The sequence below is a fragment of the Leuciscus leuciscus genome, assembly GCF_965113295.1.
Source record: "Leuciscus leuciscus genome assembly, chromosome: 11".
Taxonomy (NCBI): domain Eukaryota; kingdom Metazoa; phylum Chordata; class Actinopteri; order Cypriniformes; family Leuciscidae; genus Leuciscus; species Leuciscus leuciscus.
The window spans coordinates 15,086,432-15,110,050 of NC_138735.1; the positions used below are offsets into that span (position 1 = coordinate 15,086,432).

A 23,619-nucleotide genomic window follows, 5' to 3' on the forward strand; every position below is an offset into this window, starting at 1 on the left:
AAATGCTCAATTTTATCGAAGCATCAATCTGGTTTCAGGAAAAAAACACAGCACTACCACTGCTGCTATAAAAGTAAATAATGATATAGTCAAAGCACTTGAAACTGACACTGTGTGTCTCTGTTCATTGATCTGTCCAAAGCATTTGACACTGTTGACCATAGCATACTAGTTCAGATGTCTCAGCACTCTAAAGGCTGGTTTATCAACTACCTCGCTGATAGGACTCAAGCTACGCAAGTTGATGGCCTAACGTCAAAATATGTATCAATCTGTAAAGGGGTCCCACAGGGCTCCATTCTGGGGCCACTTTTATGCATTTTTCCATTTTTATGCAGATGATACAGTTATTTATTGTTGTGCAGCTACCATAAGAAGGCGTATGAATGCTTGCAAACTGCTTTCGATAGAGTGCAAGCACAGCTTTATCAATTACAGCTTGTGCTTAATGCAGAGAAGACCAAAGTAATGGTCTTTTCAAACTCAAAGGAAAAATGAGTTAGACCTGAATATTGTTACTGATCAGGGTAAAACAATTGAGCTAGTTTCCAGATGTTGGATGCTGTGTTTCATGGAGCTTTAAGGTTTATTTCAAATTGCAGACCCTACTTTACTCCACAGTGAATTTGCCCTGTCAAATCGCCGGCTTACTCACCTTTATATCTTTATATATAAGGGCAATGTAGGCAGGCTCCCATGTTGCATATCCGAATTTCTTTCTTTTACACAGAGTACTTATGGTTTACGGTCCCAGAAAACTATTTCATTGAATGTGCCTCAAGCCCGGACAGAGTTGTTCAAAAAGGCTTTCGTGTTTGTTGCATCTTCGACTTGGAATGACCTACAGAAAACACTTAAACTACAGTGTCTAATTTCCTTAAATTATTTTAAAGGTTATGTTAAAACTATAGATCGTGAGTCCATCCACAAGTGCAAATGTTTTAATTAATGGCACTTTTTGTTTAATTGAATTGCACTTGAGTTGTCTTTGCCTCTTTTGTATTTGTTTTGTGATTGTATGATCAAATTTGTTCTTGGCCAGGTCTCTCTTGAAAAAGAGATTTTATATCTCAATGAGACTAACCTGGTTAAATAAAAAATAAAATAGTGTATTGCCCATAAGTTTGGACATTCCTAAAGTAGGCCTATATGTATTCTGTACTACACATTTTAGTTTGTCAGTAAAGCCAGTAAAGTCATTGGAACTATAAATTAACACAAGCATGAGGATATTACCAATATTTTACACAAATCAAAACTTTTATATTTTCGATTTTTCAAAATAACCACCTTTTGCCTACAGCTCTGCACACATTACATACATTCAGTAAAATGTGTCCAAATGTACAGTTCCCAACATGTTTACAAGAATGTCACTAAAATGTCATTACTATGAAAGTGTAAAGGTGTAAAAGACAAAATATGTGATAAAAAACACAAGTCACCCGAACTATCTGCCAAAATGTTTAATAGAAGGACTTGCAGTGTTGAAGTGGAGAAACCATAGCCGAGAGGCCATGTAAACGACAAGCATGCAGAACTTTATTGTTTTAATACCTACACTCTTTTGCACAGATTGCTTCTGCAATTAAAGCTATACAAAACCAAACATTTTTATTTACAAAATCTGTCTGTGCAAGCATGATTTTCTTCTATTACATTCTCTCTCTACAATTTTGTATAGGCATGCATAGAAATAAACTTTGGTACAATATGTTAACAAAACTAAAGACAATCTCTGAAATAGAGATGTTACAGTATATACATGTGAAGTAGAGAGCAATTTTATCAATCACTACAATTTTTAGTTTACATTTAGACATCAATACTCATTAATTTAAGAGCCATAGACTGCGAGGGTAAATCAGGAATTTTTTGACATAGGTAGGTTAAGCCAGATATAACCTATCCTAAATGTACATAGTGTCTGACACAGTATATATAGTCATTTTTAAGGATGTAAATTACAAACTTTGGCAAATAGGCAACTACTGAATAGACAGACAACTGTTCATTGCAAAACTGTTGTCAATTTATAACAATAAATCTTAAAGACATTGGCAGTGCATGTAAAAAAGACAAAGAAAAAACAAAACAGACAATGTTTGACAATTTGTGTTAATGGTTAGTAGACTTACAGTACTTTTCCACTTATTATTGGCTACAACCAATGCCTGTCAATTTATTTAAAACTGAAAACTGAAAATAATCTACAATCATTTAGAGGATGCTAATAACCAAAACATTGTTTACATACTTTTTACTATGTTAACTTTAATACTTATTAGCCTCTCTTCAACTTGTATGAAAAATAAATATTCTTTTCAAATGAAGTGCTCTGTAAAATTCTTGATCAAGAGCCTGCTCTCTGCAATTAAACGTTTTAGTTTTTAAAATAAAACAGTTGATCATTTTATATGTTTATGATTTGCAGAGATTCAAGTTTAAAACACTGAATAATGAAGGATGGCCATTCAATTGAACAGAGAAAATAATAACATGCAATAGCCAAAATCATGGCAAAACAAAGTTCACTCATGTAAAAATATTATCTGTTCAAACAAATAAAATCACAAAAACAACTTAAAAAGTGAATCAAAGTAAACCAGGAGTGATTCCACCTCATTAAGAGATAAACAAATGGTTGCAAAGCAGCAAAGCAATTTATGCAGCATCCTTAGCGACAGTTACTGTTGGGATAGCTGATTTACCGGCACTCCCATTGTGCTGCCGACTGTAGCTGGTGAAGCTGGGTGTGTGAATGGTACGGATACTCTTCGCACTCTGACTCAACATAGTCGGGGATAAAGGGGAGTGGGAACAGGAAGAAGAAGAAGAGGTGGAAGGTCGACCATTTTGTGTCTGCATGGGAATAGAGAGGCCTTTAGTGCTGTGAGTGGGAGGGGCATATTTTAAAGAACCATTAGAAAGGGAGGGGATATGAGATGAGGGGGTGGAACTGGATCGAGAAGGAGGGATAGAAGATTTGCTAGCGGGAAGGGAGGAAGATAAAGGAGAAGAATTAACAATATTAGTAGAATCAGACTGGGACAAGCCTTTTCCCATACTAGAGGAAAAAGCAGGAATTTTAGAAGCAGGCACAGTAGGAGAAGTGGATTTGGGATCTCCTCCAGATCTTTTAGCACTTCCATTAGCCTGCGAACAAAGATGCCAAAACACACTGATTGTCAACAAAGGGATCTTGATTAAAATACGCAAAATTTCTAAGCATGTTCAAAATCATACTACTGGGATCTACAGTTATTCCCGACAGATTATCAAAGACACAGAAGCTACATATATAAGTGAAATTACTAAAGGCGCACACAAAAACTATCTGTCTACAAGATGAGAATACAGAAAAATATCACTTTAAGTAGACTGTCAGATGGAAAGGAGAGGGAAGATGAAAGATGGTAGGATTATGAGTTTTAGAGTGAGTAATGCGCAGTGTAAGTGCAACCAACCAGTACTCAAGACCATATGAGGCTCCAGGAGGAATAGAGGAGGTACAATTGGGAAAGGCATCCACAGGATAATAGGGACAGAGTAGATTTGTGGACCCTGGGCAGTGGGGCCAGGGTTTGGGGATTCCTCCGAGAGGTAAACAGGGAAAGGGTCCAAAAATGGGTTAAGTAGAGAAGCATCCTGACTTGCAAGGGAATTGTCACAAGCATTGGAGTGTGTAGGGGTTAGATGTCAGTGGTTTTTAGTTAAAGAGACCCTAGTCTAAGCATCCAACAGTGTTAGGTAAGCAGTGGCTGTAGTTTTTTTTTTATCTTTCTTTCACTATAATTGTAAAATTAGTTTGTCTTCTACAGCACCAAAGCCACAAGCAAAGCAAACATGCAGAAGCATTTGATGGTATTATGAGATAACAGTCAGTTGCCTTCGGTCACAGCCATTCAAAAAATTTAGCAGAAGAAAACATCAACAGTTCAAAAACAGCTTTCGGCACCGGGCTTTTCACCAATGAACGGGTTGTTTGGTCTCATCAGGTTCTTTGTTAGTTCCTTTCCCTCTAAATATATACCCTGCAATAACTAACTTTCCTCTCGAGTGTATGCCTAGGTGTGTGTATCTTTTTGACTAGACAAGTGATCCTATGATAAGACTACCTGGCGAAACTGCCTCTGAGAGTCCTGTAGCTTTTGCGGTTTTGTTGCCCTCTCTTTGTCTGAGGTGCCCGGTTGCTGCCGCACCTTGGCAGAAACAGGCATCCGACTAGTAGGTGAGACCACGCTGGCATTCTGCAAAAAAGATTTAAACCAAACAGAAGGGAAAAGGGATAAAAAGAAAGAAACAAAAAATGAGAGCCATATTTCAGGGGTTTTTAAACTAAATCACAGCAAGGCAAAGCTTGCACAGCACATCTGTGAACACTGTAGAGTATGTATACCAGAAAAGAAGAAATCATGCAAACCAGCCCAGAATACCAACACAGTTTCTTTGAGGACTGTCTTAGAATCCACAAAAAGGAACCAGAAACAACTTGAGACTGTGGTTCTAAGACTGTGAAAGTTGTTGTGGCTTCCTTAACCCAAGATTAGAGCACCATCAGTAAACACACAAAGGTTTATACATGAAACACCACACCAGAAATAAACACACCATATTTATAAAAATATGTGAAGGTGTTAAAAAGTTCAGATCCCAGAGTTGGTAGCCTCCGCCAGAGGCTAAGGATCTGTAGAAGTCACTGGAAAGGGTGGAACTATTATGGGCAAGAGGAGAGGGACAGATCCAAAGTCTTTGTTAAGTTAGTAGGAGCTAGAGAGAGACCTGGTGGGTGGGAACTGGTGTGACCGAGACCCCTGTAGTTGGTATGATGGCAGGCCGAGGAAGGAGTTGTGGTTTGGTCTTTTTTCGGAGACCAGGACCTTTACTGGCAGACGTCGACCTAGGAATCGAGGTTTTGGGAGAAAGTCCTTTCTCTGAGTGTCCTGGACTCTCTCCAAACTTGTTGTCCTGAGTTTCAGGGTTCACCAAGCTTTCTGGGTCTTCCAAAGACTTGGGCCCCATTTCACAAATTGTGTTTTCAAGCTGCTTTATTGTTTGCTCTAGACTGTCAAGGGTTTTGTAGGTACTCTTACGAATCTCGTTAGTTCGTCCATTAGGTTCCGGTGGATTTGATTTTGAAGACTCTGTTTTGGAGCACGCAATTTCAAACCTCTTGGTCTCTTTTTGTTGTCTGACAGTTCCGTCTGGTTCTTCCTCATCCTCATAGACGACAACCTGCAAAGTCTTTTTGCCCGTTTTGCTTCCAGCACGAATGGCTTGCGTTAAAGCAGCAAACTGTTTCTTGGGGAACTTAAACTTGAACTTCTTCTTTCCATCTTGCTTTGCATCACCATTCACATCTTCTAATGCCCCTCCCTCAGATAAAGATGAGGACGAAGTTTTCATGACTTGACTGTCTGTGACATCTGCAGAAGAATTTGAACCAGTACATTTTTCAGAATCTCTACCATCTCCATTCTGTTTGACCTGCAATCCTCTAGTCCATTCTTCTTCCTCAGTTTCCTCATTCTCCTCATCTATTCTTTCTTCTGCAAGCATCCGCTCTAGCTCCTCCTCACATTCAAAGACGGTAGAGAGCCGTTTGTAAGCTGAGCGGATGTCCATCGGCTCATCAAAAATGATGATAACTGGCTTTTTTCTGGAGTTGTCAGCACCTGGGGAACCATTGGTATTGCCATTACCTCCTGATGCTGAGCCACTGTCAGATGTACTTGTTCGTTTGCTGCCAACAGTTACTGTCTGCACACTACCTTTCTTGGCGTCGACAAGCTGATGGTACTCTCCAGTGGAAAGAGCTTGTACCCTGGTGTTAGTGATCATGAAGGCAAAGTTATCAGGAGGAGGGGGAGGTGGCTCTTCTCCTGGCAGATCAGGACTGAGGTAGGCCTCATCATTTTCCTCAATTTCTTCAAATTTCTTTTCCTTCACTTTGGATAGACCAAACAGAAGCTTCTGATTTGCTAAATCCGGCCCAACAGGGATTGCTTTAGAAATAATGTGTTCAGTGTCTCCAAAGGAGACTGGTGAGCAAACTGCTGTTGGAGACTCTACCCTCTCCTCTATGCTAACCTGCACTTGAGCAGCCTTGACCACATGAACTTTCCCTTTGGTTGGGCTACCTGGAACTTCTTCCAATGGAGAGGGTGGATTTGAATTCAACGAGGCTGAACGAAACAGCTGATTTTGGTGCAGAAAGCTAGAAGAGCTGGCTGGGCTGCTACTTTTGAGGGCACCAAATTTGTTAGTGGATACCTGCAGCTGGCTTTGGAATTGGTCAGAAGCATTGACATGTGACACCTGTGATGGGGGAGACTGTGATGCATCTCTACGCTCTGTTGATTCCTCTGACACTGATGAAGTCCCCTTGATCTGAGCTGTGACATAGTAGATGACCTTGAAAGGTTAAAGAAAGGTCAGAGAAAAAAAGAAATAAATTTCCATTAGTTGAGTTAAGTTCGTTATGAATCCTATCTGGAATTCATTATATCTTCTACAATTGGTTTTGCCATTACTGGGTCTTTGTGAGGTTTTACAGAACACTATTGCAAGGACACACCCTTTGGAGTAACCTGATAGTGGAGCTAATAACTATTTTAGTGAAAGGGGATCTCATAATTATTTAATGACTGATTGTCACAAAGACAGTAATTTTCAGAGCTTATTCTATCATAACATTGTCTTATCATACATTTCTTGTATGAGTTTACAATAGGTTTATGATAATTAAGTCATTATAATAATAAATACTGCCGCTCACCCCAGGACTCTGACGAATTGTATTGTTGCCATTCTCGTCTGTGTCAGGATTCTTTCCATCTTGGTTTTCTGTATTCTGTGGTTTGTGGGGAAAAACATCACTTCACAAAGAAACAATCTTAGGCTACACACTACTCTTAGACCACTGAAGAAATACGTTCTTCGATCATACATTCTATCATATCATAATATGTTTAATTTTAAGAATTGTCATAGAATCAACCAAATTTCTAATCATAATGATGCCAATAATATGTTACAGCTGGAAATTTCAGACCATTTCTCTTCTCTATATTAATGTTAGACATTTTTAAATTATGCAATGAATTGGATTAACAATTGAATAACAGATCATAATTTGGAGCTAGGCCTAAGGAATCTGTGAACTGATTTGAATAAACAGCCCAAAATTACAGGTAAAAATTTTACCAAAAAATGAAAACTTAATTTTAGAGTTGTAATGCATGTTTCCAACTTTTTCTAAAACTTTTCCCCCCAAATAAAGTATGCTTAATACCATTTTGAGATCAAAAGGTTGCTTTTCTGTAATATGTCACCTGTAAATAAGACTGCACAATTTTTAACAGAAAGAAAACACTGTGAAAATGTTCTGTGAAGAGGTGCAACGAAGGTAAAGAGAGAAAAAGCGAGACTGAAAATCCATCAAATAGGTAAGGAGGCTTATATAGTAGCAGGCATGCAGCAAAGTGAGAAGATCAAAGAACAAATTCTGAACTCCAGACTGCTAGCTGAAAATATCCTCTAAAATCCTCACGAATAAACCAAGTCTAAGCTACATTCTACTGATACATATGGTATGGAACACTTCTAAAGAGAAAACTAGATGGCCACATTAAAGTAGGCCCTTATAATTATCCCATAAATCTGCTGAATAACATTTTGGCCAGGATAATTTGTTAATGCTACCTGGTTAGATAACTAGATAATAAGCTGCAAGAGTACATTGTAAACGATAAATGTTTGAAAATCATGTAACCTTAGGTAATAAAGCTTTTGGAAATTGGATTGTGTCCAACTGAGATACCTTTTTATTACAATGAAAAAGAAAACACACACAACACCCTTTGACAGCAGTGTCGAAAATCTAGTTTATTGATTGGATGACTCAGAGCACACAAAACCAATTATGTTTGTTTCCCCTTTTGGCTCCAACTACATCACTACAATCAGCACAGTTCATGAGTTCAGTAGAAATAAAAGGAAAGGAACAGAATTTAAACTTAAAGAACAGTGAGAACATTTTTGGTGTCAGATTCCCATCACAAGAGTGTACAGAGGAAGTTAGCAAAGGGTAAGAAAGCCAATCAAGCATTGTAAAGGACAGCCATCAGGGACAAGCGGCTGGTACAGGCAGGCAGTTGGAGGGTCTACTAAAGGACATCATATCCTTTACCTTCTTATCTTTAAGGGGCAGTAAGACCCCAGGTCTTAGCTCTCTGATTTGTGGCTCTACCAAACTCTTGAGCCCTACCTCCTTAACAGAGCACTTCTGGAAAACCTGAGAAGAAGAATTTGTGAGGCAGGGAGTTAAAGGTAAGAATCTGCCCATCATTAAACTGGGCAAACCTGTTCAAGATTACTATACGTGTAATATAAATGATCTACAGTGGGTTTTTATCAAATTATTATCTGAATATGTGTATGTACTACTATATATATATTTATTTACTAAGATATCTATTTTTTTTAGCAATGTTTAAATATTCTTATTAAATTAGACATCATTTAAATATATATGTTTAATTGTATTATATTTGAAATATAATTAAATTTGTTTTACATTTATTCTAATTACAACGTACTTTCTATTCTATATTAAAATGTATGTCTACTAATTTAAACGGTAAAAAGGAAATAATTTGATCTTGGATTGTAGAACTGCAAACAATCCAATATTTTTTTATTTTCTTTTTAGAATTTATGAAAACTAGGTTGTGTATCTACAGAATTGTGGGGAACAAAAGCTAAACTAGTGCAGGGAAATGAAACTGCCACCGAATGAGCTACAGGACACACGCCAAAGCATAACACCCACACCAAGCAATTCACACCCAAGACATTTTAAGATCAAAACACTTATAATTAGTCAGTGAGCAAGTACAACGTTTATACCCAATAAGAACAGTATGTTGTGCTTGCTACAGGTCTGTGCGTGTGTATGTATGTTTGAGTTTCTGCGTGTCTCTCACCTGTAGTTCTGCCATAATCTTGTCTCCCTCATCCTCTTCCTCAGTGATAGCCGAGGCAGCGATAGGTGGAGGAGTAATGGGTTTGCGCTTCACCTCTGGAGGGGTCTTTGATTCAGACTGAGACGCTGTACTGTTGGATTCCTCTTCACCCTCCTAACAAATTATATTAATAATTTTTTTAATATAATGAACATTTTTATTTAATTATATTTATAGAATCATTTTATTTTATATTACAGTTAGAAGTATCTTGATTTCCTTGTTCAAACACAACTATCAAAATGCCACACTAATTCATCAGTGCCTCACACTAACTCATCACATGTGCCTCCACACCAATCATGGCTTTAGAATAGGCCTATAAATTATGCTTGGTTTCTGTCCAACTAAACATGGTTGATGTATTTATTTTCTTTCGGACTGTGTAATACTGTATTCACAACCACAAATGCTTACAGTAAAAGTTTGGTTTCAATCTTGCTTTTGTGTTAACCATAAATGTTTCAACATGTCTCTGCCAATTACTTTCAATCTTATACAGAAATGTACATAGGAGCTCATGAAAGAAGATCTTTAGGTTTTGAATAACTGCATGTATATGATATATCCAAAAATATAATATTATGCCAAAGGTGTTTGCAACGTAAGACAAATGTTTGCTTTTGAGAAATGTTTGTGATATTTTGAATGCAGTGCTTCATTTTGCAAGAGATGTGAGGCATTTTGCATTTTGTGTGTGCAATTCTTGGATTTATGTGTAAAGTTTTTTTGGGGGAAAAGAGGCAAAATTTAGAAAATGTGTCCCCCCCCCGTAACAGCTATTTTTAAAATATAATACAAATTTAAAATGACATTTAATTTGATTATTTGTACTTAAGACAAAGTTACAAATAAATCTGTCCTACAAATACACTTGTACCGTAACAGACTCCTTCCTGCTGGTGTAAATGACTTCTCCAGAGCGGGTGGTGGTCATCCCAGTGTTGGTGGTGTAGTTTCGTCGAGGTGGGGGTGGAGGAGGGGACTTGTTAGCTTTCTCTGTGGTCTGAAGCTTAACTTTTTCCTGAGTCTTACTCTGTCTTTCTAGGTTGGATTTGATGGATAGGCTGGGTTTAAGAGGTCTCTCCAAGGCTGGCTTAAATGGCTTCTCCAGAGGTTTGGGAGGTTTCTCTGGAGCTGTCTTAGTAGGTTTCTCAGAGTTTGGCTGATTGTCATCTACAAAAAGAAAAATTGAGCATTAACATCACCAAAGACCACAAGACCACTAACATTTCTTTACATCTCTTACCTTGTTCTGTTGGTGCTGCTGTAGGTTCGTTTTTTTCTATCACCTCCTCCGGGGAGGCAGGAAGCACTGCAGGAGGAGAAGGAGAACCCTCGGGTTCGCTGGGCACCTCGAGGTTTGGTATTCCTCTCAGCATGTTGGCTTCAGCTTCCTGGAGCATCCGCTCAAACTCCTGTCCATCATAATGGCCAATGTTCTGCCTCTTCTCCTCCCATTCTTTCTCTGCAGCCTGAAGATACCAAACAAAACAATAAGTAAACAAGAGAACGCACACTTTCATCCAAAGGCCGTGATATACTTCAAGTAAAATTGAAGAGCTAACTAGTGTTACGCAATTCCAAACAAAATTAGGCCAAAACTAAATTCGTTTGGAGTTTGTCCGTGGAGATTACGTAGTAGGTAGGTAAAATACTCACCTCGATCGACACAGCCCTGTTCTTGCTCTTGTTGCGGTTTGCTTGGATCTCCTCAATTAACAAGTTTGGAGAAGGACCTTTACTATGAATGTCATTAGCAGAGACTCCATTACTGCTGTTATTTGGTATTTGTGTCTGCTCAAGTGAAGGTTTTTTGAGCTGTTTGGTGGGTGAAGGTGTAGACTCTCGTCTCTGTGCAGCAGGGGGAATGGGTGATGGTGCTATTGATTTCTGGGATCGTTGTGAGGCTACAGGAGAGGCCTGGACATGGTGGATCACCATAGGACTTGACGTCATAACCTCTGACCTCACTATGGAGCTCTGGGGTATGACCAAAACAGGCTCAAGGGATTCAACGATGGGCGATTCTGCTTTTTCAGAGGCAGGCGACGAGGGAACAGGGTCAGAGGGATTCAGCAGACTATCTGTGGCACACCTAGAGAACAAATAATAGTTGAAACAGAAATCAATGAGGGACACATTCAGAATAAACTAAAACCCAGTTACATTTAAAACCACAAGCTTACTATCCTATTTTTGAAGATTAAAAGCTGCAGTGTGCAATTTTTTTAAGATCACAGGTGATTTCTTCAGATGTCTATATGGAGCTCAACATTGATTCAACAATGGAAGACAGAGTTTCTGATAATCCTATTGAGATTTGAAGAAACCCGTAACTTGTCCTGCACATTTACAGACATGAATATTTTGAGTCCTATATTGGGTTTCTTGTATTTGAAAATAAAATAAATGATTATATCATTTTTTTTTATAAAATATAATATAAAATATATACATTATAACATAAAAAAACGTAAATAGAATTAGAAATAAATTTAGAATAGAATTTTTTTTAAAGGTAAAGAATAAAATATAATTAAAAAGAAAAAAAAGAAGAAAATGAAAAAGGAAATCATCATAATGTAATTTAATTTATATAAAAAAACCAATAAACAGAATAATAAAAAAGACATTTAAAAAAGAAATCGGAAAAAAAATTGTCAGTGTAGTTTCATTTTAAAATTGTAACTTTTTCCACACACGTTTTCATCAGGACGTGTAAAAATCTGTTTCATTTTGCAATTACACACAGCGGCTTTAAAATAAAACACTATTTTCTAGAATGCTGGTAATATAAAACGGCAACAGGTATGAGTCTGATAAGGTTTGACGGGGAGAAAGAAAGTGACTAGTAGCAGATGCTCCAGACCTCTGCTCACACGTGATTACAATATGAATGAGAGATGCAGACCATAACGCTCTGGCTGGACACATACGTGGTTGGAATTGGAAGGAGTATAGGTCCAAAAAGTTTGTCATAAAGTCTTTTATAAACCGCAATCTTGTTTTATTCGCAATTGAAACGTCTGTCTCAATCTCTTACTCTCTCCGTTTGTACCTGCGAAGGTTTCCGAGTGTGTCCGTGAGGGATCGGACTCTCTTCAGCATGCTGTCGAGTTTGTGGGGCTCTTCTTTGAGGAACTTTACGGCCTCGACCTCCACCCTGAGCACTGCTCGCATGTGGGCCTGAAGGGCTGGAAACTCTCCTGCAAGAAAAATAAAGGTGCTTTGCTGTTAATCTGAGTGTCATCATCAGCTAGGGAACTTCCTGACATTTCAACCTGTTTCTGCAGGTCGGGTCATGAAGCATATGAGTATTTGAGTGGGAGGTTACAAAAATAAATTCTGTATAAATATGCCATTATAGCACTGTAAACAAGTGATAAACAGAGTCACAGGCCAAGTCTTGCTGTGACTGTTACCTACAAGGCTGTGATCTTTATTGTCTATCACAATTCACACCTTTAGGAACACAGCTGGCCCACAGTTTCTTAAAGTTGCATTACTCTAACATGTGTGGGCAGGTCTAGCACCGGATAATATTAAACTTCATAAGGAAGCCAATGAAACCTCTTGAACAACAAGAAAGCAAAGTCCTCCAAAGCTCTTTCATTGAGTATTTTACCTTTCAGTCCAGCCAGGTTCTCGCCCACCTTCCTCAGGCTGACAGCTCCCTCCTCTACCTCCTTCAGTGTCACGGATCTCACAGCAGGGCTGGAGTCAGTCCTCAGAGTCTCCACATACTGCTCCAGATCCCTACCCACAAACACACATGATACTTATATCACAAACAGCAACACAAATGTGCTCATATTTTCACTGATGAACCGATCCGTCCACATAAATTCACGTTTTTGTCATTGAAATTCAAGTCATCCAGTGAATATTATATTGAATGACACTGTTGTGACACCAGAGGGCAGTGCAGTCTTTAGTACATTTTTGCCAAAATTCTGGTTTAAGAAAACTATGGGAGGGGGAATTTTTTGAAAATTATTACATTATGGACACAATGATTTGCTCATGTCACACCTATGCATGTTTATATCAGTGGTTCTCAGTTGTCTAACACAATATTCAAAGGCCCCTATGACAATACTGCTTGTTTTCAAAAGTTTTATTAAAGTGTCCCTGATATGCTATTTAACGGTTTCTCAATAGGTTTACATGCATCCAATAAAAAATAAATAAAAAAAATTAGATTTTCTCATAATATACATTGCAGCATCACCTCTTTTCTCACAGTCTCTGAAACAGTTTGATAAAGTATTCAGTCTCTCTTAACCGAGAGCCTACTCTGCTCTGATTGGTCAGCTGTGATTGGTCTACCACTTACGGCGCGTGTCAAAAACGAAACAGTCATTACATATATTAATTTCAGCTCCTCGTCCTTTGGAAGTACATGCAAAATGGACTTCCATTCGCAGCGCGGAAAACAGCATCTTCTCGACATGTCGACAACACGAACCAAACTTTTCCAGGCCACAGCTACAACTATAGTGTTTGAGGGCGGGTAAAATTTTCGCTGGCAGCCAATGAAGATCATAGACTGGCATTATGCACATGTATTACAAACCTACGAAGATTCATGCAGGAAATAAGACTGGAATTACTGACAATTCATTTCAGGCTATTCAGAATCAGTTCTTTTTTTTTTTTTTTGGGAGACAACTCCATTTACCATGCACTTTGATCTGTGAATTTTTTTATATATATATATATATATTTTACAAACACTATATTAAACACTACATAAAAAGTAATTTGTGAAAAAAGCATAATAGGGGCACTGGGAGTGTCAATATATTAAATGATTTACCCAAAATTATTTTTGTGATTCCAGAAGTTTCAAGAATCGCTCGCATGCACTTCATAAAACATTAGTTGTTGAGGAGAAACTTTACTTTTTTTTTTCATAAATATTTTTTTAATTAAATAATTTTTCTTGAAAGTTCTTGATACCAGTAATAAGAAGTTTATTTTTTATAACTTTCATACTTACATTGTGATTCAAACCATGCTTTGCTGTATGTTGCAACTCCTAAGAGTTAGAGGCTAATTAGCCAGTTTTCACTCCCATTTGGCACTTGGCGAGTGTTAATTTTAGACTGTTATTGTAAGCAGTAACACAGGAATAAAATATTATCCTGAAGTTTCATGTAAGCAGTTTTTACACTGCATTTTTAATTGGTCTGCACTAGTTGTTTGGCATTTTAAAACCCCGATTTTATGTTATGATAGTGCATTCTGGTACATTCATGATAGTTTTTTTTCCACAGTTTATGTTTTGTAATTAAATTACGCAGTTCTTTCACATCCCTCAGCCTCTCCACATGTGTAAAAGTCAAACTGTCCTTGTTGGCTCAACGTTTCACTGCTCACAGGCACCCAGAGACCTCTGCTGACTGGGCACTGGCATTAAACCAAGGGAAACAGAGTGTTAATGCTCCTCCTGATCTCTGGCTAGCGTTAATTCCCACTGAGTTCTGTTTTGAATGTTTAAAGCTGTCTGGAGAACACGCTTGTTAACCAGCTAAATTAAAGTGGGATTTTAATTATGGTTTACGTGCAGCAGGGCGGACAGGGCTATAATGAGTTAAAAGAGGGGCTGTAATGAATCGTATAAGGAATGATTGAGAATAAAAGGCATTTGTTTGCCCAGAGGAAAGTGAATTTCAGGTTCCCCAGAGAGAGAGAGAGAGAGAGAGAGAGAGAGAGAGAGAGAGAGAGAGAGAGAGAGAGAGGCGTTACGCCTATGGAGAGTCCCTGCACACCCCATATACAAATGTGTGTGTGTGTGTGTGTGTGTGTGTGTGTGTGTGTGTGTGTGTGTGTGTGTGTGTGTGTGTCGTACCCCAGCTGTGTGAGAACTCTTTCCTGCATGCCGAGATATCGGTGTCTCTCTTCCTCCACCAGCGTCCTCTGTTTCTGTGTCGGATCGTCCTGTCGTCTCAGTATTTCAGCCAGCTTCACACTGATCTCTTGCTCTGCGTGCTTTATCTGAGCACGCATACACTCCTGATTCTGAAGCTGAAAACACACACACATAACCATTTACTGCAGCATACGCTATTATTCAAAAGTTTAGGGTCTGTAAGATTTTCTAAATGTTTTGAAAGAAGTCTCTCAGGCTCACCAAGGCTACATTTTATTTAAAATCAAATTTGTGAAATATTAGTACAATTTAAAATGACTGTTTTCTATTTTAATATATTTTAATATATATTTCTGTGATGCAAAGCTGAATTGTCAGCATCCATTACACCAGTCTTGTGTGTCGTATGATTCTCCAGAAATCAGAAACATTTCTCATAATTATCAGTGTTGAAGACACTTTGATGAATAGAAAATTCAAAGCATTATATATATATATATATATAAACCTTTGTAACATTATTAAAGTTTTTACTGTCACTTTTTATCGATTTATTGTATCCTTGCTGAATAAAAGTATTAGTTTTGAAAAAATTCATACTGACTTTTGAACAGTAGTGTATAATGATTTTAATGTAAATAAAAAAAAATTAAAATCTAAATGTAAAGACAAAAAGAAATGATTCATCAATACACATTTTAAACCCATTTCTTTAGCATTTACTGTTATATAAAAGCCAGTGCAAGTGAAGTAAAATATTACAAAATAATAACAGAGCCAAATTTTCACAATCCATTAAAATCCTATAATGGCTAAATGAATTTCCTCCATTATGTCACAATACACTAGTTAAATGAGTTATGAATGTTGTTTCATGTTATCTTCAACCTAAACATCAACAATATAAGACACCTGTTGAACAAAATAAATATTATAAATGCAGGTTTGTCATTATACTAACTGATTGGCACTTTTATTACCTGTAGTTGTCTGATATGTTGCAGTTGGATGCGGAGCTCAGAGACATTCCTTCTGAACATGTGAACGTTAACATGCAAGGGGGCGGGGCCTAGTGGTGGTGTAGGGGCGGGGCTACGCTCAGGAGGTGCTGCAGCAACTTTTGGTGCTAATACTGGAGAACCTCCTAAACAAAACATAAAAGTAAAACACACAAAAACATGATTTATATGTAGTATATAATATTTCATGGCCTATGTGGTGAAAAGGTGCCAAAATCAGACTCTCTCTCTCTCTCTCTCTCAAAGTCAGTGCTCTCAAACTTATGTGTGGGACAGTTATGCAGATAATACTGCTGGAAATATTGTTTTATAGATTGTAAACATTTAAAAAGGGACTTTAATATCTGAATAGCTCAAGAACTGATGGCTGATTTAATCAATTTGAGTACATATTCACATATATTGGGCCCCAAGCTTAAGGATATGTGATATTTGTTGTTGTACCCATATTTGACTTGGCAAGATTACATTTCAAACTCGACTGAGCACAACTGATAAACAAAATACAGCAATTCAGGTCAGTTATTGCAAAAGTACATATTTATGTCCTTGCACAAGACAGCGTGTAGACATGTTTGTTCTTTTGCGGCTTTTGCTGAGGGACTCGTTCACGTCAGTGTGTATGTGTGGAAAGAGTGGGAGAACTTGTGGCAGGCAGCATTTCTGAGTGACAGATGAATGGGAGAGGTAGGATTGTTGGGATCCTCTCACAGCCACTGCATTACAATCTTCTGCTGTGAGAGCCATCATACACACACACAAACAAACAGATGGGGTCTGGGGGTCCGGGAGGAACGAAAAGAAGGAAATTACCTGTGCTAGATGTGCTGTGAGCAGGTGACCCGGACTTTACTGGTTTCTCGCTGGAAAAATGTAAAAGATATCAAATGACTGAAGGTACATACGCACACATATACACACACACAGATAAAATCACTCAACAAAAGCGCTTGAAGTTAGTCTTTGTTACAGTGGCACAGGCATTGCCATTCATTCAGGTACCGGCTACAGTGAGGATGAGTAGTCAATTTAGTTCATGCACAGTTAGTAAGTCATCTTACCCACCAAGTCTGATTACCACCACCATTAATCCATTATAGCCCTCCTATTTTGTTTTCCTATTTAATTTGGGAAACGTTGTGATATTCTGGGAACTACATTACCCAGCCTGCCCTGCTTACCTGGGGTGTTCCATGTTGCTGTTAGTGCTGTGGCTCTTTAAGAGAGCGTGCTGCACAAGACCAGTCAGACTGGCTATTTGCTCCTCCATGGCCTTCATTCTCTCTCTGCAGAGAGATAGAGCATATCGCACTCTTACTACTGATGGGTGGTGTGTGTGGGGGGCGGACGAGGGGAAAGCATATTGAAATAACAGTGGGACTATGTATCTCATGAGATGGCTCTGTTATCAAAGTCCTTTTTTACTCTAATTCCCCATTAATAAAAATACACTTCTGTTTCTGGATGCTAATGTTGAAAACAGCACAACTGTTTTCAACATTGATAATAATAAGAAATGTTTCTTGAGCATCAAATCAGCAAAAGATCGTATGACACTGGAAATTCAGCTTTGGCATCACAGGAATAAATTACGTTTCACAATATATTAAGACCGAAACAGTTATCTTAAAGCGTAATAATTCATAACATTACTGTTTTACTGCATGTTTGATCAAATGAATGCAGCCTTAGTGCAGGTAAGAGACTTTAAAAATGTATTTAAAAATCTAACCGACCCCAAACTTTAATGGTAGTTTAATGGTAACACTTTAATGGTAGAGTATGCTGCCATTCATAACATGGGAATCTTTAGTTGAAATTGCACAGATAAAACAACTTGAAGTAAAAACATATACCCTTGGAAATATATTCACCGCATTTAAATTACAAATCACTTCCTTAAACGATTCAAGGTTAATATTAACTGCAAAAAATATTAAGCGAAAGAGAGTATGATCTGGACTCCTGCCTGTGATCTTTGTTGCATGTACAAAAAAACTAAAAAAAACAACAAGCATTGACTTGTCACACCAAATGATTAAATAACTAAAGCATAAAAAAACTCTCATGATGTTTATGGGTACAATTCTCATAGGACCCATTTGCCCTTTCAGTGCCAATGCACACACTGTTCAAACCACTATTTCTTTGCTCTACAAGATAATGTTAGAAACGTCTGGCCTGCATGTGCTCTGTTCTGTAAAAACAGTTTAGCATGTTGACTCTGTGTATTGACTGTTCTCTGCTAGCAAGTACATCGCCAAGCACAATAAATCTGACTTGCAAGGCACATACAAGCATAAAGGGTACGATTAAGTCCACTTAACCAACACAGTAAAACAATGCTGTCTGAACTACAGTTCAAAGTCTTTTTGTGAGTTACGTAAGGCTATATACTTGAAAACAAACCCAGCTAAATAATTGATGTGAACATAATAACGGCTGCTAGTATTTAGATGAGACGTTGTCGATGTGTTTTCGGATGCAGTTAGGGAATGACATGATGCAGTGGAAGACAACATACCGATGCAGAGTTAGAACATGAACATGGATGCTAATGTTTCCTGTTAGTTATTACCATGCTCAGATATCCCCGTTCGCTCTTAAACATTGACTCACCGTGTCTGAGGGTCTGTCGGGGGGGCCAGAGGATTGTGACCCTGAAGATCTGGGGTGGCCGGGGACCCCATGCCACCCCTCGTCTTTACCATGGTATCAATTGTAACAGGAGCCTCCTTCCTAAATGATTGTCTGACAGGAGAGGCCCTCTCCATAGTCATGGAGCTCTGTGGTTGGCTTGTGTGAATTTCCATCATTCGCATCTCGCCCATCCGGTGTGGGGAAGAGGGTGGGGTTCTGGAGCCGAGCATGGGGAGCTGGCTATCCGTGTACTTCCTACTTTTCTGTCGGAAGAGTGAATGATGGTCCGGGGGCTCCATAGGAACACCGGGGTTACTGTAAGAGCGCATGGTGGCACGGTGGTAGGGATGGTCTACTGCATCAGGGGGCAGGACCTGGTGATGTAACATATAAGGGTCAGCGTAATGACTTTCGGCTCGGGCGGGCAGCGACATGCTCTTCGCATGCTCTACGTCCTCGTCTGGTTTTACATCCCGCCGCTCGAGGATGGCGCTCGGGCAGGGGGAGGATGCGCGGGCGGGCGTGGGGAGTGTGTGTCCGGCTCGCTCACGTGGCATTGTGGCAACCCCACCACCAGAGACACGTGGGCCGAAGGGGATACGAGACGGGGAGGGGGGCATCGCATGAGGTGTGGTTGGGGACATGGAGCCCTGCATGTGGGGTGGAGGAGGACCCATCGGGGGCTGCCGGAGAGGATGACCATCCCGTCCAGCATACATCATCTCCCTGTGAACCTGAACGAGAGAGAGGACATAAGATTTCACATTAAAGGAGAGTAAAACATTTCAAATCCTGCTGAAATAAAACCGCTTAGTTGGTCGTTCAGCCAGCTTAGGCTGTTTTTTTTTTGTTTTTTTTCACCAGGGAAAGTAAGAGATATGTTCAAATTACACATAATGTAGTCATATATGTAATATGAACACAAAAGGTTCATTGTATTCAATAACATGGCCACAAAGTGGCTTATGCAGCCAAAAGAAATACAAATAATTATAAACAATTATAAACTTAAGAACCTTAAAAAATACCAGCTGAAATCACATGCAAATTATGTTTCTGACCATATTTCTACATTTAAAACCTTAAACCATATGTAGTAGAGGTTATTAGTGAAAATTAGAGAATAAAACTACACTTAAGTACACTTACATGCTTCTAAATCAGTGTTAACCCTAAAATAACACTGTTGTTTTAGTATTAACATTATTTATACACTATTATAGTATTGTTTTAATCTTTTAAATTAGCTTTTATTGTTATATTTTCAACTTGTAACTTGTAATTTTGTCATTTTATTTGTTTTTTATTTATTTAGCTTTCATTTATTTTATTTCAGTTTTAGTTTTAGTAAGTTTAGTACTTCAACTTATTTTATTTTAGTTAGTTGACAGGACAACGTTTCTCATTTTCGTTTAAGTTTTTTTAATCTAAAATGTATATTTTATTTGAGCTTTATTTCAATTAGCGAAAACGATTTACGATTAATAGTTTTAGTTTCGGTTAAAAATAACAACACTGACGAATACACGTAAAAATGAGGTTCCATGTGATTTTAAGTGTTCCAGTTTAGTCTAAAAGGCTTTTTTGTTCAGCCGTCAAAGTGAGAAAGGAGTGTTACATTTCCATCTCACATGTGAAATGAAAAGGGTTGAGAGAAGTCAAAGAAAGAAAGACTGAGAGACCATGGTATTCATGGTTTAAAAAAAAAAAAGAGAAAAAAAAAGTCTTCTTAGATGAAATAATATGTCATTGTTCTCCGGCTAAATTCAGGGCACCTGTAATCTTTTTAACAGCCAGCACGCAGGCAGCCTGATCTGACCTGACCACCCAAGAAGGTCCCACAGAGTAAACTAATCACACTAATACGCTTCAGATGGAAAAAACGTGCAAGTATGTGTGTTTGTTTGTGCATCAAGACAAGTGGTTATGGTTCACACATCCCACAATGTAATTAACAGGCAGATATGGATATAGTATCGCATTAAACAGATGTCTGCATCCATAACAATGCTACTGGTTTACCACAATCTACTGTAAGCAGAAGATGGATTGATAAGGCACTGATAAACAGCCATTTCATTCAGAAACAATTAGTAAACGTATCTGACAGAGACAGGAAGAAAAAAAAACAAGATTAAGACCACTTATCTGCATCTGGTGGTAAAACTGACTGCAACAAAGTAAAAGAAAAAAAGTATGACCTGAGCAGATACAAGATTTCCGATCAGCAACAGAATGCAGAACTTCACGCCTGAGGATATTAGACAGACAAACTCCAATGTCTCTGTCTCCAAACTCAGCAATGAGGAGCAACAGGAAAAACCATATGACTTGACAGATGAAAAGAATTCAGACAAAAAACTGGTTCAGAGTGAAACTACATGTTTTCCTTTTTCGGTGCGTAAAATGACAGAAACAAAAAAATTTCCATCACCTCAGGCCCAATTTCATTTAGCACAAAACCTGTTTTTATTTTTTTTATTTGTTCATCAGTAACTCATTTAAAGCAAACGTCCCAAATCAAATCAGGTTCCATTTAATTAGGATGCCACATTAGAAGGCAGCAGCTTATGAGGGCAGAAGAGAGCAAAGCAGTTTAAAACAGAGTTATTGTCTGACTATATCTGCCTCGTCCAAAAATAGAAAACAAGCAAAGTGGGAATGCTATATACAGAAGAAACAGACAAGAACGTTCTTTTAAGCCAAAGAGATTTGTAAAATAATAGATAGACGACAAAATTATGTTTCTTTGCTCGAAGCGTCGCCCTGTCTCTCTGTATCTGAAACAATGAGCGCTTTGTGCAGGGGTGAGTCAGCGCTCCGGCTACACCCAGAACAGGTGACACTTCCGAGTCTTTATCTGCTTCGGGACAACAGCATGCTTTTCTGCAACATCATATCACCATGGTGGTGAATCTTATGAATAAATATGCATTTCACCTGCTTTACCGCTTAACACATACAGACAATATGCATATATATATGCAAAACTCTAACCTTTCTTTGAAGTAAAAGAATTGAAAGCAGGGGGAAAATCACATTACGAAATAAAAAATGTTCTCCAAGAAACGTTGGCCACAATTATTGGCACCCGTAGAATTTTTTATGAGTAAAATATCTCTGAAGTATATTCCCATTAATATTTTTTTTTTTTTTTTAGCATACCAGGTTGACGAAGAACAATACATTTTCTAGCTATGACTTATTTGTTTAACAGGAGTATAAATATGAGGAAACACAAAGGCCAAATTTCATTCATCATTCATCAAAATGAGTACAACCAAACAATATAGTTCTGATGTGCAGCAAAAGATTGTTGAGCTTCACAAAATAGAAAGTGGCTGTAATAAAAAAGCATTGAAAATCCCCCTTTCCACCATCAGGGCAATAATTAAGAAGTTCCAATCAACTAAAGATGTTACGAATCTGCCGGGAAGAGGATATGTGTCAGTATCGTCTTAAAGCGCGGTGAGGAGGAACGTTTGAGTGGCCAAAGACTCTCCAAGGATCACAGATGGAGAATTGCAGAGATTAGTTGAGTCTTGGGGTCAGAAAGCCAAAAAAAATCAAACAACCCCTACAGTACATCACCACAAGTTGTTAGGGAGGATTTCAAGTAAAATCCTCCTCACTCCTCCAAAAACAAACTCCAGCATATTCAGTGGTCAGACACGACTGGAACTTCAAAAGGGACCGGGTTCTATGATCAGATGAAACTAAAAAACAAGCTTTTTGGGATGGGTTTTGTGCACACAGGGATAAAAAGAACTCCATGCCCACAGTTAAATATAATGCTGGATCTTTAATGTTGTGGGTTTTTTTTTGCTGGAGGTCCTGGACATCTTGTTCAGATACATGGTATCATGGATTCTAGCAAATACAAACAGATAACAAATCAAAACCTGACCGCTTCTGCTATAAACTTTATAATGGGCCGTGGTTGGATCTTCCATCAGGACAACGATCCAAAACAAACATCAAAATCAACACAAAAATGTGTCACTGAGCACAAAATGAAGCTTCTGCCATGACTGTCCCAGTCCCCTAAACTGAACCCTATATGAGTGGGCTGAACTGAAGAGAAGAAGCACCAACATGAACTTGTGAATCTGAAGGATCTGGAGAGATTCTGTATGAAGGAATGGTCTCTAATCTCTTGTCAGGTGTTCTCCAAACTCATCAGGCATTATAGGAGAAAACTCAGAGCTGTTATCTTGAGAAAAGGAGGTTGCAAAAAGTATATAATAAAAGGGTGCCAATAATTATGGCCAACGTGTTTTGAAAAAAAGCATTTATTTCATAATGTGATCCCCCCCCCCCCCCCCCCCCATTAAAATAACTTTCTGACCCTAAACTTACACACACACACACACACACACACACGCACGCACGCACGCACACACACACACACACACACACAGTTATAGAGAGCAGGTTATGCAGTATTACTTGGAGTTTGATACCCTGGGAGGCATAACAATCATCTCCAGATGTTACCTGAGCAACACCGTCTGAATAACATGAAAGTTCTTGCCTGTCTCAACATCTCCGGGTTCTCATCTTTTCATTTTCTCGGCATTACCTTAAAAGGTAGAGAATTTTGCTGGAGGAAGGTTGACATGAAACATTAAACCTGTGATAAATAAAGAAATCAAAAGATGATGGAATGAGAACATTTGGTTTGAGTTTGGCCCAAGAGGGATTAAAGACATATTCTGATGCCCCCTTTTCCACTCATTTTCTGCTCCTCTTTCTTTCTTAGATAAAATGCCACAAGGCCTTGTTGAAAACCTATGACCAGAAAGTGTAGGCAAAAGACACCATACTCTTGACACAGCCCCTGTGCTATAATCAATTTTAGATTCCTTGCAGAGAGCTGGATTGCTTTTTTATGGGTCTGTTTCAAATGAACAGTCATCTGTAAACTGTGGTCAGTCACGCTGCACAATAATCTGCTTTCTGTTTTAACAGACTGGTATGCGGTTGAATACGTGTGAGCTCAGATGTGTGTGCGCGTGGGTAGTACGGATACACACAGATTCGAACTGTATCTCAA

At 38.4% G+C, this 23,619-nt stretch overlaps 1 protein-coding gene across 10 annotated transcripts in view; it reads right to left on the minus strand.

Moving 5' to 3' along the window:
- Positions 1–1,451: 1,451 nt before the first annotated feature.
- Positions 1,452–23,619, minus strand: part of kiaa1217 (KIAA1217 ortholog) — a 133,236-nt gene continuing 111,068 nt past the window's right edge. For 6 of the 10 annotated variants that reach the window (XM_082183303.1, XM_082183299.1, XM_082183305.1 and 3 more), the window contains 16 exons: positions 18,543–19,297; positions 17,105–17,209; positions 16,737–16,786; positions 15,885–16,048; positions 14,884–15,059; positions 12,655–12,785; positions 12,088–12,235; positions 10,689–11,124; positions 10,276–10,501; positions 9,907–10,202; positions 8,988–9,140; positions 8,192–8,296; positions 6,779–6,853; positions 4,783–6,414; positions 4,119–4,250; positions 1,452–3,156 (listed from right to left, as the gene is read on the minus strand). In XM_082183303.1, coding sequence (XP_082039429.1) covers positions 2,665–3,156; positions 4,119–4,250; positions 4,783–6,414; positions 6,779–6,853; positions 8,192–8,296; positions 8,988–9,140; positions 9,907–10,202; positions 10,276–10,501; positions 10,689–11,124; positions 12,088–12,235; positions 12,655–12,785; positions 14,884–15,059; positions 15,885–16,048; positions 16,737–16,786; positions 17,105–17,209; positions 18,543–19,297 — 5,076 coding nt within the window. In that variant the 3' untranslated portion in view covers positions 1,452–2,664. Of the gene's footprint in view, positions 3,157–4,118; positions 4,251–4,782; positions 6,415–6,778; positions 6,854–8,191; positions 8,297–8,987; positions 9,141–9,906; positions 10,203–10,275; positions 10,502–10,688; positions 11,125–12,087; positions 12,236–12,654; positions 12,786–14,883; positions 15,060–15,884; positions 16,049–16,736; positions 16,787–17,104; positions 17,210–18,542; positions 19,298–20,764; positions 22,645–23,619 lie in introns of those variants that run through there. The other 4 variants (XM_082183308.1, XM_082183300.1, XM_082183302.1 and 1 more) reach the window with 4 other exon arrangements.